Source organism: Hippocampus bargibanti, linkage group LG19 (genome assembly GCF_051943395.1).
Source record: "Hippocampus bargibanti isolate YZ-2025 linkage group LG19, ASM5194339v1, whole genome shotgun sequence".
In the NCBI taxonomy this organism is placed as follows: domain Eukaryota; kingdom Metazoa; phylum Chordata; class Actinopteri; order Syngnathiformes; family Syngnathidae; genus Hippocampus; species Hippocampus bargibanti.
In genome coordinates this window covers 712,020-726,623 of record NC_142752.1, presented here as the reverse complement: position 1 = coordinate 726,623, position 14,604 = coordinate 712,020, and the positions used below count along the sequence as shown (strand labels likewise).

Sequence of the window (14,604 nt, the reverse complement as noted above, 5' to 3'; positions counted from 1 at the left end):
TTGTCAAATGCACTCAGTAGAAGTGAATTGAAGTGATTTTCCAAATTATGGTCACAACTTTGTTTCGGTCGTCCTTTAAAACGGCTACTCAGAAGCTGATGCCATCAATGCGTCTTGTACACTTTTATTACAAACGTGGTCCTTCCGCGTTTTAAATTCCACACTTGATGTCAATAATTGTGATGTTGGAATGGCCACTGAACTTGCCTGGATGTAAAACAACAAACACATTTCTCGTTCCAGTCGAATATTTTACAAGTCAACAGATGAGTCGCACTTCCATCAGAGAAACAGCGCCGACTAGCGGCGAATAATTCCAAAGCTCGTTAAAAATGAGACGTCTGTGTAAGCTCTCAGTCGTACAGGAGTGGTCCATCGATGAAAAGGTTTCTTCAGCTGTCATCTGTACAAATTTGAAGGTGTCGGACGTTTCGCTTGTTATCCAAGAGGCTTCGTCAGCTAACTAAAATCTTTTGCTGGTAGTTTCGGCCCTATATATACAGCCCTACTGTCCAGACATGTTATGATAGGTCCCTGCTCTCAGGTTAGGGGGAGCAGAGGACTACTCCCTGCGGATCCACTCATTGTTCCTATTGTCCTGACTAACGACTAGCCTGATTGCCCTATTTGCTTGTGCGAAGCAATTTTCATAAAACAGCTAAATCCTTCACTAAACCGATATGGCGGTGGGAGGTTCAATTTGGATCGTTTGTACAACAACCTGCTTAGGCAACATAGGATTTGTAATGCTGATGAGGTGATACCAGAGCAAATAGGGCAATCAGGCCAGTCAGTCACCATGTCTGGACAGTAGGGATATTTTATATAAGGCCGAAACTACCAGTAAGACTTTAGTTTGCTGAAGAAGCATCTTGGATAAGAAGCGAAACGACCGACACCTTCAAAACAAGTCCAGATGACGGCTGAAGCAACCTTTTCATCGATGTAAAAATGAGACCATTTTGATTCCTGCCACAACAATAAGCAATCCTCCATGTCCGTCTTGTGGATAATCATTTTTTTTTCCGTCCTCAGTTCAGCTGCCTGATGATAGCGTTGATGTCGTTGCCGCGAAATCCGGTATTGCCCAAGTCCTTGAGAAGACCCGCCTTGTCCCTGGCGGCGTGACGAGCCACCGACAGCTTGAAAGGCAACAGGAAGTTGTTGGCTTCCCGGAATGCTTTGCCGACCGAGTACACCTCGTGAATCAAGTCCTCCAAACAGATAATGCCGTGTTTGCCTGCACCATCGGGACAAAGAGGTAAGCTAAGATTCTTTCTTTCTTTTTTTGTGCCTAGCGTAGCGAAAACATACCCATGTGTTCTTCGATGAAGGTGTTGTCAGTTAAAGGAACCGCCCTTTTGCCCACTTTTGTCTGGCCTCTCTTGAGAATCAGCTCACGCACAGATTTCAAGTTTGGATATCTAGTAGGGAAAACAATACAATTGTCCACTGGAACAAAAAAAGTTGACATTGGAAAATAATAATACACGACACCTGCGATTGCCCCAAACTTTACAATTAAAATAATCCTAAAAATGGCGGCGACAAGACACTCACCCCCATGCCACGTAAGGCTCGACAATCTTAAACATGGCCAGAGAGCTTTTGCAGATTCTCACAAAGGTTCCACTGAAGATTTTTCTCAATCTCAACATCTGGACCACCCTCATCACTTGGCCAGTGACACCCTTAATGCTAAAAAGAGAGCAGATAATCAATAATCATGATGATCCCGGCCGGCATCATTTCCAACCCTTTTGGACTGGGAAATACTCACTCCCGAATGCGCACGGCAAAAGCTAATTGATGTTTAGCGGGAGGCGGCGGGGCTAGCGGGCGATACGCTAATCGCCGTATGCGTGTATCGTCGCGATGTTTCTTGTGGCTGTCCTTCAAAAAGTCTTCCAGGCGCTTGAATTTGATCGGGGTACCTTTGCAAACCTGAAAACAACAAAAAAAAATAAAGCGTTAGTCGACGCCGAGCAATGTGGCGGCTAACCGGGAAAGTAGGTCAAATAGAAAATTGCTCACCTTCCTCTTTTCAAGAAGTGCAAGTTTGGCTTGTGTGGCTTTAATGGCCTGGTAGGCTTTTCTCTTTTTCAAGAGATATTCCGGAACCAACTTGATGACTTTATTTGATCTGAGAGATAGATGTGCCAGATAGACAGTTAGCTAACTGGCTAGACAGCCAGATAGCTAATAAATAGACAGCTACATAGCTAGCTAGACAGACAGATTGATAGCAAACGGATAGCCAGCTCATAGCTAGCTAGATAGACAGATAGTAAATATATACTATATACTATCTATAGCTATAGACTATATAGCTAATAGATAGCGAGCTAGACAGATAATAGATAGCTAGCTAATATGTTTCCTAACTCAAATAGCTAGGTAGATTGCTATATAGGTAGCAAGCTGGATAGATAGATGGCTAATAGATAGCTAGCTAAATTTTAAACTGCTTGCAAATATAGTATATAGCTAATAGATAGCAATCTTGCTAGATAGCTAATGTTTCTAGGTAGCTCGCTATATAGCCAATCGATAGCAAGCTATATAGATGGCTAATAGATAGCTAAATATTAACCTTCTTGCTCATTCTCGTGGTCATAAGCAATCATCATCGAGTAGATTTGGAACAATATTTTCAAAGTAATACTGTCTGGCAACAGAGTACACAAAGTACTCTCAGTGCTGTAGTATTTATGAATGGAGCTTTACGGTGTTTGGCTGCCAGAGCAACTCAACTATTCTCACCCGCGTGTTTACTCCATTTTAAATCGTATCCATTCGATATTTACGAAATAAAACACACTCAACGTGGCTGTGCATTGCGCACGCTGACATTTGGCCTGAAATGACAAAATGCTCCATCCTCGACGGAGTCATCAATTTAAAAGTTGATTTCTCACTCAATGTTGGAAATAAAAACGGGAACGTTCACGGACAAACATTATTCATCAAAGCGAGTCGAATCGACAATGTGCTGTTTCCAAATAGAGACAGATGGACGAGGATGGAAGTAAACTCAATACATACTCCGATTCCGCCATGATTGAACGTTCACCTCCCACTCTTCTTCTACGTCTTTCTTCTTCGTCGTCACTTGGGCCTGCTTGGCGCGTTGGCGCCATCTAGAGTAGAAACGTTGAAAACTGCTCACTTGGAAAGTATGAAAAATACGTTATTTTTTTTTTTAAACAGAGCTGTGGTGTGAGCTGGAGAGAAAGGAAAGCTTAATGCAAACGATTCGTGATGTTTTAAATGATCTGAATCAGTATTTTTGAGAATTGTGTGCCATATTTGCTATCTTTCTCGCTATTTGAGTTACTTCCGTGTTGAGTGACGCTAGCCCGTGTGGCTGCCGCTCACCCACACAAAACTTATCATGTAACTGTAAAGTGACATTGAGAGTTTTGAAAGGCGCTTATCAATAAAATGTGTTATGATTATAATTATTATTCACCAATTTGTCGTTCTCGTCACCAGGGGGCACCCAAAGCACGTTCTCGCCGCTCTGCGACCACGGACGTTTCGATGAAACTTGGACAAACAATTGGAGTGACGTACCAAGGTATGCGCTTCGCTCTAAATCTTCAAGTACGAATTTGTCCTCATGACTCGACAAGTGATAATTAAAATGTTTTTTTTTTTAATTCGTGAATCATTTGGATATTCGAGCGTTTTAAGGGGTGGGGCAGCGTGGAGGCTGTGCGTCAGTCTGATAGGCCAATCGGACTGTCAGTCAATTTAAACAGCACGTTCGGGCGCAACTGGCAAAATAGCCAATGTGGGAATGGAAAATGGACCCCCGAGTTGAAATAAAACAAATTAACATCATAAACTTATGAAAGTAAGCTCATATGTCGTTGTACAATGCGTATTGACATGATTTAGGTGGTCATAGTAACAACCCCGACATTTTCCGTTCAACCTAAATCGCATGTTATGCAGCAATTCTAATAACTATCCATAAATTACTTAAAATGGATACAAGACAAAAAATAGAAACACGTTAACTCTCACGTAATTTTTCAAAACATCTTGTAGCGACCAGTAGTCCGCGTATGTTGGTGTTTTTGCGATAAACATCTTATTTCCTGTAGTCATTGAACGCAGCATTATTTTGATGGTGGCCCTGCAGAGCTCAGCTAACGCCATCGCGCACAGCGACGACGACGACGACGACAACAGGCGAGCTTGCAAATTGATGGCCGCAACAGCGTCGGCGTTTATTGGCACTTAACGGATTCCCCTCGCAAGAACAATGGAATAATTAGTGGCCCGGATTTTACAAGTGCGCTTCAAACGGGTAACATTCATCGTTTGATTGATTCCGCCTCATTGTCAACATCGTCGCCAATCAATGACATGAAGTGTCTTGTTTTGAAAAATTTTTCCTCATTGATTTCGCTGACTTGTTGTTGTTGTACTGCAGTGACGTTCGTTTTTGGCGGTTCTTTAAAATGGCTGTTTTGCTCATTGAAAGTGGGATGAAGCTGCTCCAAAGCAAGTTCGCGAGTCGTGTGCATGACATTAATTTGCCTTAAAATGACCAGTATGACCTTTGAACAATCGTGTGCTGCAACGAATGTTGCTTTTGAGGCTTCTTCTCCTGACATTTTGGATTTTTTTGGTTGTTCAACATGTTTCCCACCTTCAAAATCCTTCTTCGGTCCCATCAGCATCCCCCCCCCCCCTTCTTGCTGCTCGGCGGAGTCAGATGAAGGACGTCGTCAGCTTGCTCTTGTTTCCAGTGTTGTTGAGTGCAGGCAAGGGAGCAAAACGAGTTGTAGTTTTGAAGAAAGTCACTGATTTGTTGCACCAAGTCTTCTGTTGATGCGCAGTATTTCACTTTTCAAGGCTTATCGAGGAAAAGGTTTCTTCAGCCTGTCATCTGTACTTCTTTTGAAGGTGTCGGACGGTTTATTTGTAATCCAAGAGGCTTCGTCAGCTAACTAAAATCATTTGCTGGTAGTTTCGGCCCTATATATATATATATATATATATATATATATATATATATATATATATATATATATATATATATATATATATATATGCCTACTGTCCAGACATGGCGGTGCCGGACACTGCTATGATAGGTCCCTGCTCTCAGGGAGTAGTCCTCTGCTCCCCCCAATCTGAGAGCAGGATCTTGAATTTGAGGTGCGCTTGATTTATTTCATGTTGGCTAACTTTGGGAGAGCATGAAAAACCGTCACTTGCTCTTAGTTGGCACGTGCAAACGGTTTTCAACATTTTTGTTTTTTAATCTTTCAGGTTTGGAAAAATCCTTCCGTGCGTACCCAGCCGGAAGCTTTTCTGCTCTCTCAAGTCATTTGGCCGCCAACGCCGAAAGCCGCTGGCAACTCTCAACGCTGTAATCCTCAATGTTCTTGGACTTTCTGGAAGCGCTAATCCGGTTTACTCAAAAATTCACATTTCTCCCCCAAAAAGTCCTAATCCCAAATACGGTGATACCTTGTCTTACGAATTTAATTGGTTCCCAGTAAGTGTGTGTCAGGCGAAAAGTGTGGATTCCAAACATTAATTTCCCATAGGAAACCATTAAAATGAGAATAATCCGTTCCTGGGTCGCCATAAAACATAATTTGCAATTAAATAAGCCTTTAAAACTACACAAAATATACCTTATTTTATGTACAATAAATGTGCTATGGTATTGTTATTAAAGAAATAAACTGTACTATATAATAAAGTCGTTTTATTGACCTTTGTGATGGTTGTTGATGGCTTGATGGAATGGCTAGCTTTTTGCATAAAGTTACTCAAGGGGTTGGAAGTTGTGATATTGCAACAGATGCAGGCAGACACACTACAAACTTCATAAATAGCTGGTTCCCTTGCTTGACCGATAGCCATATAGCTAGCTAGATAGCTAATACGTAGTTGTTGATATTTGTGAATCCATTTATTCAGTTTGAATGTGATTTGAATTTAGAGGAACATCCAATCATGTTTTAGGAGCTGCGATGACACTTTGACACGGCTGTCATTTAATCAATCATCACGATTTGTTTGGGGAGGGGGGCACAAAAATGAACAAAATCCGCCTTTAACGGACAATTAGGATGGCGGGAAAAAAAATCTTTGGCCACTCTGGAGGACATGAACGCTGCAAGAATCCAAACAAGGGCGCGGAAAATCCCACTGGACCCTCCGCACCCTGCCCACCCCTCAGGCAGGCGCGACCTATTATGATTGTGAAGTTGTTTTCAGTTCAGTGATGGCGCTTGTGTGGAAGCGTCAGGGGGTTTTCACCGGAATTCGATGAGCGACCAGTCGCTGAAGCGCCAGCAGTCGTTTTTTTGGCCCGCGTGCTTCGGCTTGACGCCGCTTGCCGCCGCCCACGCCGCCTTGAAATGTGCGAGTCTATCATTTGCTGGGCGAAATGAAGTGGCGGTTTCATTTCCTCTGAAGAAGAATGCCATTTACATCTGGCGCGCAGACCCAATATGGCGCTGTGGCTTTCTCTCTCTTGGGTTTCCATTTTTAATCGCGCACATTTGCGCACTTTGCTTTTCTTTCTTTTTTGGAAAATCCTTCAATGCTGAAATGCTTTCCGCCTCTGAGCTGCCATCATGCTCCGTCGGCTGTTTATTCATTATTCTCCAGCGTTGAATGAATTTAAAATTTAGTTTGCTAACTGGCTATTGGCTGGCTTGCTAACTAGCTACTAGCTGGCTAGCTATTAGGCTGGCTAACTGGCTATTAGCTGTGTAGCTGGCTGGCTATTGGCCAGCTAGCTATAGCTAGCTAGTTTTTAACTGAGTTATTCCGGATTGAGTGAACGCTGGCGCGTGTGGCTGCCGCTGCTCACCCACAGAAAAAAAACTTATCTTGTGACTGTAAAGTGACCTTGAGAGTTTTGAAAGTCGCTTCGAAATGAAATGGATTCTTATTATCAAGCCTTCATTTTACCAAAACTTGTGGTTCATTGGCTAGCTAATCTCGCTATCTAGCTGACTACCTTGCAACATGTCTATTTGCTAACTGGCTATCGAGCCGGCTACCTAACTAGCTATATGCTATATATTAGCTATGTATTTAGCTAGCTAGCTATGAGTTATCCTTTAGCCATCGACCGCCATTCCTGGCCCAGCGAGAAAAGATCCTTGGGGAGGAAGTCGGAGTGAAAGGCGGCCACATGATTGGCGGCTCAAAGGGCCATTTTGTGCTGGCGGGGAGGACGCAAATCACATGTTTGGCTGACGCTGAGGGCGGCGCCGGCCGGTATTTTGGGACATCGGCAGACCAACTTGAAGGAAAAAAAGATGCCATGTTTCTTTCTTTCTTTCTTTCTTCTTTCTTTCTTTCTTTCTTCTGAGAAATGCTCCCCCTTCGACAAGCCCCGCCCCCCAACAAAGCGCCAGCTGACCTTCAAGTGGTCGTTCAACTTGTTTCATCTTTCATCCGCAGTGCAGCAGTGAGGTCGAGGGGGCCATAAACCGCAGAGGAGCCAACGCTCAGGTCAGACGGGGCGACACATGACCACCCACACCCAACCCCGCGCAGCAAGGAGCAAAAGCAGCAACTCCGCTTACACACATTTATTGATTTGTCTTTATTTTTATTTATTTAATTTTGTTATTTTTTTATTTATATGTTTAATTTGTTTTTATTTATGTATTTTTATTTTTGTCTTTGTTTTTGTTTTTTGTTTACTTATGTTTACTTTTACGCTTATTTTTATTTATTTATTTATGTTTAATTTGTTTTTATTTATTTATTTATTTGTATTTGTATGTTTATTTTTGTTTTTGTTTACTTACTTATGTTTACTTTTACGCTTATTTTTATTTATTTATTTATTTATGTTTAATTTGTTTTTATTTATTTATTTATTTGTATTTGTATTTTTATTTTTGTTTTTGTCTTTGTTTTTGTTTTTGTTTACTTACTTATGTTTACTTTTACGCTTATTTTTATCTATTGTTATATTTTTTTATTTTTTTATTTATTCATTTATTTATTTATTTGTTTAATTTGTTTTTATTTATTTTTATTTTTATTTTTATTTTTATTTTTATTTTTATTTATTTATTTATTTTTTGTCTTTGTCTTTGTTTTTGTTTACTTACTTATGTTTACTTTTACTACAGTAAAGTTTCGTTATATCGATATCGGATATATCGATAGTCCCAGTTATATCGATATTTTTTCGGACTCCCTTGAATATCGATATAACGAGACTTTACTGTATTACGCTTATTTTTATCTATTGTTATTTTTATTTATTTATGTATTTATTTCTTTATTTACTGGACATTTTCCAGTCACAGGATATTTTTTTCTGCGGGTGAGCAGTGGCAGCCACATGCGGCAGCGTTCACTCAACCCGGAAGTTCATGATTAGGATGCATCAAGAAAGCTATGAATAAATAAATACATGAATATATACAAACAAACAAAGACATAAATAAAATCTAACTCCTCCCCCCCCCACAGATGCCAGATGATAATGGGCTGCGTGCAATGCAAGGATAAAGAATCCAGCAAAGTCTCGGACGAGCGAGAGGCCGGCGCCTCCCGGCGCGGGGCTTCCCGCTACGGTGCCGAGCCCCCGCCGCAGCACTACCCCGACTTCGGAGTGGCCGCCATCCCAAACTACAACAACTTCCACACGCCCGGCGGACTCGGGCAGGGCGTGACGGTTTTTGGCGGCGTCAGCGCTTCCTCCCACGCCGGGACCCTCAGGACCCGCGGCGGGACAGGTAGCGCGCCCAAAATGATTTGAAACATTCATTGGAAAAGGTGTCAAATTCAAGGCCCGAGGGCCAAAATCTGGCCCTCTACATCATTTTACTCGGTCCGCGAAAGCCAATCAAACTTGTGAAATTCCATCCGGCTCGATAGATAGCGAGCTAACTGGCTAATCCCTTACGTCACAGGTGTCAAAGTCAAGGCCCGGGAGGCCAAATCGGGCCCCCACCCACATCATTTTATTCGGCCCACTAAAGCAAATTCAACATGCTCATCTATTGAGCTAGCTAGCTCATTTGGAACGAATTCTTTTAGCTAGCTCGCTAGCTAGCTAGCTCTTTTTCTATCCTTTGACACCCTTGTTTTTAAAGTCACTGCAAACAAGGGCCCTGTTGCAATATTTTAAATAAGTTGCTGTGCGGACGGACACCCCCTTTTTAGCCCAAATTGCTTTTATTTCCCCGATTGTTTTTGCGCAGGAGTCACCCTCTTCGTGGCGCTTTATGACTACGAAGCGCGCACGGAAGATGACTTGACTTTCCGAAAAGGAGAAAGGTTCCAGATTATCAACAGCACGTGAGTCAAAATGGCTGCCGGACGGCTCGCCAATCCTTCCGCTAAGATCAAAGAAAGAAAGAAAGAAAAAAAGAATCAAACCATGAGTCAATCAATCAAAAGTGTCGCCTGTGACTCTGCGACAGGAAGCGCCGTCGCTGTTCGCACCCACAAATGTTTCCCCTTTCAGAAAAAAAACAAAGTAGATGAGGGCGGAAAGAAATAGCGGCTAACGTTTCTATTGAATTGGTTGACCTCATTCCACCTAAAACAGTTTCATATATCTAGATGAAATGATAGCTAGCTAGCTATTAGCTACATAGCTATCAAGCTCGCTATATATTAGCTAATAGCTATCGAGCGAATTTGTAACAAACAATATGGAGACAGAATGAACTTAACACAACTAGCTATCTAGCTAGCTATCCATTAGCCAGCTTGCTTTCTATCAGCGCGTGTGGCTGCCGCTGCTCACCCACAGAAAAACTTATCTTGTGCCTGTAAAGTTACTTTGAGAGTTTTGAAAGGCGCTTAGAAATGAAATGTTTTTTTATTATTATTATTTATTATTATTAGTTATCTATTAGCTATCTATTTGCTATCTATTAGCTATCTGGCTGGCTAGCTATCTAGCTGGCTATCTGTTAGTTATATAGCAAGCTGGCTAGCTGTCTAACTGGCTATCTATTAGCTAGCTTGCTTTCTATCTGTTTGAGTTACTTCCGGGGTTGAGTGAACGCCGGCGCGGATGGCTGCCGCTGCTCACCCGCAGAAAAACTGATCCTGTGACTGTAAAGAGATCCTGAGAGTTTTGAAAGGCGCTTAGAAATGAAATGTATTATTTTTTATTATTATTTGGTATCTATTAGCTATCTATTTGCTCTCTATTAGCTATCTGGGTGGCTAGCTAGCTATCTGTTAGTTATATAGCGAGCTGGCTAGCTGTCTAACTGGCTATTTGTAGGCCATCTATTAGCTCGCTAGCTAGCTTTCTGAGTTGATATGAGTTACTTCCAGGGTCCGTCGCGGGTGGCTGCCGCTGCTCACCCACAAAGAAAAACTGATCCTGTGACTGAAAAGTGTCCGATTTTGCGTGTTTGTGCCCTTTTCCAGCGAAGGCGACTGGTGGGACGCTCGCTCGCTCACCAGCGGCGGCAGCGGTTACATTCCCAGTAATTACGTGGCTCCGGTGGATTCCATCCAGGCTGAGGAGTAAGTCCACAAAACACCCTCGCAATCCCGCCCCGCGTGTGCGGGTGTGGGTGTCTACCTCACAGGAGGATTTTCAAAATAAAGCGTGCGTCTGTCCGCGTTGCAGTTGGTACTTTGGCAAACTGGGCCGAAAGGAAGCCGAGCGCCAGTTGCTGTCCGGCGGCAACCGGCGGGGAACCTTCCTCATCCGGGAAAGCGAAACCACCAAGGGTACGTTGCGCAATCTTCAAAACCCCAACACCCTTAAAAAAGCCGCCTCTCCATTTAGGTGCCTTTTCTTTGTCCATCGGCGACTGGGACGACGTGAAAGGCGACCACGTCAAGCATTACAAGATCCGCAAACTGGATAGCGGCGGCTACTACATCACCACCAGGGCTCAGTTTGAGTCGCTACCGCAGCTCGTGCGCCACTATTCCGGTAGCTCGCCGTTGCTGGTTTTTGTTTTTGTTTTTCCCCCCCGGCGACCAATCCCGGGCTGCGGAATGGCTCATCCGTGCGCGTTTCGGGTTGATCAGAGCGAGCGGCCGGTCTCTGCTGCCGCTTGGCGCTCGCCTGCCACAAAGGGATGCCCCGCCTCGCCGACCTGTCCGTCAAGACCAAAGACGTGTGGGAGATCCCGCGAGAGTCGCTGCGGCTGATGAAGCGGCTCGGGAACGGACAGTTTGGCGAAGTCTGGATGGGTACGGATACGGCGGGGGGGCGGGGGCGGAGCTTAACTTCAAGGACAACCGACACCTCTGCACAAGTTGCGTCTATCATTTTGTAAAACCACTTGAAATGACTTCTACTGAGCATATTTGAGCAAGATTCCAGCGACATTTGACCTTTTAAGATTCAGGAAGTCTTGTTTTCCAGTCGATGACATCACGTCAGAGAGCCACACACAATGCATTTTGGGTACTTTTTTTCATCTGAAAACAGAGTGTTGATGGCGAAATTAGAAGGAAAACGACATCAATAGCGGCATGGTGAGTCGTTATGTGTTGCACCAAGACTACTATTTGATACTAGTTGACACAAATTCCCAGCAGACAAATCGGCCCGTTTCCAATAGAGCTGGTGCGCCATCTTGTGTTATTTTTTTTTAAAAAAAAAAAAAAAAAGAAGAAATGGATTATAATAGGAATGGTGTCGGTTGTCCTTTAAATGCTAACATATGCTAAGGCGGCAAAGAAGGCATAAACGAGGAAGTGATTTCCTCTCGTCAGGAACGTGGAACGGCACCACCAAGGTCGCGGTGAAGACCCTGAAGCCCGCCACCATGTCCCCCGAGTCCTTCCTGGAGGAGGCTCACATCATGAAGAAGCTCCGCCACGACAAGCTGGTGCAACTTTACGCCGTCGTGTCCGAGGAGCCCATTTACATCGTCACCGAGTACATGAGCAAAGGTACGCCGTCGCTGAACCAACCCCCAAGTCAATTCGGGGATGCATCCCGATGACCTTTGACCCTTTAGGGAGTCTCCTGGACTTTTTGAAGGACGGCGAGGGGCGAGCCTTGAAGTTGCCCAACCTCGTGGACATGGCTGCCCAGGTAGATGGGATTTTTTTTTAAAATCGGACCCCCCTAAAAAATAGACAGTGATACCTCAGCTTACAAACTTCCCAGAAAGTGTGTCTTCCAAACATTAATTTCCCATAGGAAAGCATTACAAATGACCATAATCCGTTCCCAGGTCCCCTTAAAACAGAATTTTCTACTAAATAAGCCTTAAAACTACACAAAATTTACCTTATTTTATGTATAATAAATGTGCTATTGTATTGTAATTAAAGAAATAAACTGCACTGTATAATAAAGTCGTTTTATTGACCTTTGTGATGGTCGTTGATGTAGTTGCCTCTTGATGAGTGAAGTTCCTGGTGATAATACCTTCACTCACACTGTCCCCTGCTCGCTGCTTTTTGTTAATCCAAATCAACAGAAGTCTTTCAACCTCTTTTATTGCCTGAGACCGTTACTTAGACAACACAAACCCCCCCTTAGCAACACGTAGCAATGGTCGACTTAGCGTAATGCTACTGGGATACTAAGTCATACAAACGCACACTTCGTTGGTGTTTTTCGATGATCTCCTTCTGCTCGACTGTCATTTTATTTTCTGTCTGTGTTTTCGGTTTAAAACGCTAGCCTGTGGTGGGGTCTTTTTCGCTGCCATAATAGCAAAAGTACTCCACTCGATAACAAACCACGTCTGCGCTCAGAGAGGGGGTGTGGAAAACTAGTCCGCTATCCACCGTGGCGCTGTGTGGTTTGGTTCGTCCCCCGAAAACTAGTTGGCATGCCAAGATTATATTCTTGCGAATGTAATGTCCGTAAAGCAAAAAGTTTGTTAGCTAAAGCGTTCGTAAACCGAGCTATCACCGCACACCTGCAGGTGGCGGCCGGCATGGCTTACATCGAGAGGATGAATTACATCCACCGAGACTTGCGCTCCGCTAACATCCTGGTGGCGGACAACCTGGTGTGTAAAATCGCCGACTTTGGCCTGGCCAGACTCATCGAAGACAACGAATACACCGCTCGGCAAGGTAAGGGGGAGGTCGTTCGTTTGTCGCCAAATCATCTTGGCCTAAGCTCCGCCCACCCCCACTAATACGCAGGCGCAAAGTTCCCCATCAAGTGGACGGCGCCGGAGGCGGCGCTCTACGGCAAATTCACCATCAAGTCGGACGTGTGGTCTTTTGGCATCTTGCTAACGGAGCAGGTCACCAAAGGGCGGGTTCCTTACCCGGGTGAGAACCCCCTTTTTTTTCCACCACCGTCGTGTTGTGAACCGCACGGATGTGAAGAAAACCCGCTTGGCTCCTCCCCCCCCAGGCATGAACAACCGGGAAGTCCTGGAACAGGTGGAGCGAGGCTACCGGATGGCGTGCCCTCAGGACTGCCCCATCTCGCTCCACGAGCTCATGCTGCAGTGCTGGAAGAAAGACGCCGAGGAGAGGCCCACCTTCGAGTACCTGCAGGCCTTCTTGGAGGACTACTTCACCGCCACCGAGCCTCAGTACCAACCGGGGGACAACCTCTGAGACCTTCTTCACGTCCCCCCTTCCGCCTTCACTTCCTGGACTTGTTGCCATGGTTTTCTTTTCAGGAGGGATCTGAAGAGCATTTTTTTGAAGCTCAAGTCCATCTTTTTTATTTTGTAGGAACCTGCCTGCCCCTCATGCCCTTTGACCTCTGCAATGGGATTCTGAGAGGTGAGCTCCAATGCTGCGATGCAATGTCACGATCTTTTTTGTTTCCAGGAATTAAACAGGACCCTTTACAGATGACGAACATTTTGGGGGGAAATTGTGAGCAGGTGCAAAGGTCATTGTGATGCAATCAGGGCTACTACCCCCCCCCCCCCCTCCATATTTCCGACATAGAGGAAATATGGATCATGTTGTTGCCGGGTGCGACAGCTGCTTTCATAAAAAAATAAAAGCCTCTGCGTCAACGGATGCCTCCATTTTTTTAACCAGATTTCCTCCACTAGTTGCCTCCACTCCGCAATTACTGGACGTGTAAAGTGATAATATCCAATTGATGACTCATTATAATAATAATAATCATCATCATAATAATACATTTCATTTCTAAGCGCCTTTCAAAACACTCAAGGTTACTTTACAGTCAAAGGATAATTTTTTTCTGTGGGTGAGCAGCGGCAGCCACATGTGCCAGCGTTCACTCAACCCCGAACTAACTCCAATAGATAGGAAGTTAGCTAGCTAATAGATAGCCAGCTAGACAGCTCGCTATACAACTAAAAGATAGCCAGCCAGATAGCTCATAAATAGCAAATAGATAGCTATTAGATAAATAATAATGAAGAAGAAAATAGCACCCTCCGCCAAATCAAAGTGTGGTCGTAGGACCAAATCGTTCAAGTTCAAATAGACGATCTTCTACTGCCCTCTTGCGGTGAAAACGTTCTCTGCACTTTGATCAGATTGAGGCGGACGCCTTGTTCGTCGTTCGGCTCACGAAGATGACGTAGGTGGGGCTGCTTCGGGTTATGACGTCTCAAGCTGCGATTTGACGAAACGTTCCAATTGCGTGTTGCAATATAAAATTGGCCACCAGAGGGAACCATTGCCTTTCTCTGTGGAGAAAAA

The 14,604-nt window shown here is 44.1% G+C and overlaps 2 protein-coding genes across 2 annotated transcripts; one reads left to right on the top strand and one right to left on the bottom strand.

Annotated features, from left to right (window-relative positions):
- Positions 1 to 108: 108 nt before the first annotated feature.
- Positions 109 to 3,093, bottom strand: rpl7l1 (ribosomal protein L7-like 1). The gene is made up of 6 exons (XM_089022308.1): positions 3,046 to 3,093; positions 2,035 to 2,143; positions 1,781 to 1,944; positions 1,561 to 1,698; positions 1,315 to 1,424; positions 109 to 1,240 (listed from the first exon to the last, which is right to left on the bottom strand). Exons 1-6 carry the CDS (start codon positions 3,057 to 3,059, stop codon positions 1,032 to 1,034), a joined length of 744 nt encoding a protein of 247 aa, XP_088878434.1. The 5' UTR covers positions 3,060 to 3,093; the 3' UTR covers positions 109 to 1,031.
- Positions 1,122 to 13,952, top strand: LOC148883428 (tyrosine-protein kinase Fyn-like). The gene is made up of 15 exons (XM_089022307.1): positions 1,122 to 1,261; positions 3,496 to 3,580; positions 4,151 to 4,318; positions 7,450 to 7,500; positions 8,479 to 8,744; positions 9,213 to 9,309; positions 10,402 to 10,500; positions 10,607 to 10,710; positions 10,769 to 10,918; positions 11,017 to 11,181; positions 11,710 to 11,889; positions 11,958 to 12,034; positions 12,879 to 13,032; positions 13,105 to 13,236; positions 13,322 to 13,952. The coding sequence occupies exons 5-15, from the start codon at positions 8,486 to 8,488 to the stop codon at positions 13,528 to 13,530; spliced, it is 1,626 nt and encodes a 541-aa protein (XP_088878433.1). The 5' UTR covers positions 1,122 to 1,261; positions 3,496 to 3,580; positions 4,151 to 4,318; positions 7,450 to 7,500; positions 8,479 to 8,485; the 3' UTR covers positions 13,531 to 13,952.
- Positions 13,953 to 14,604: the final 652 nt, after the last annotated feature.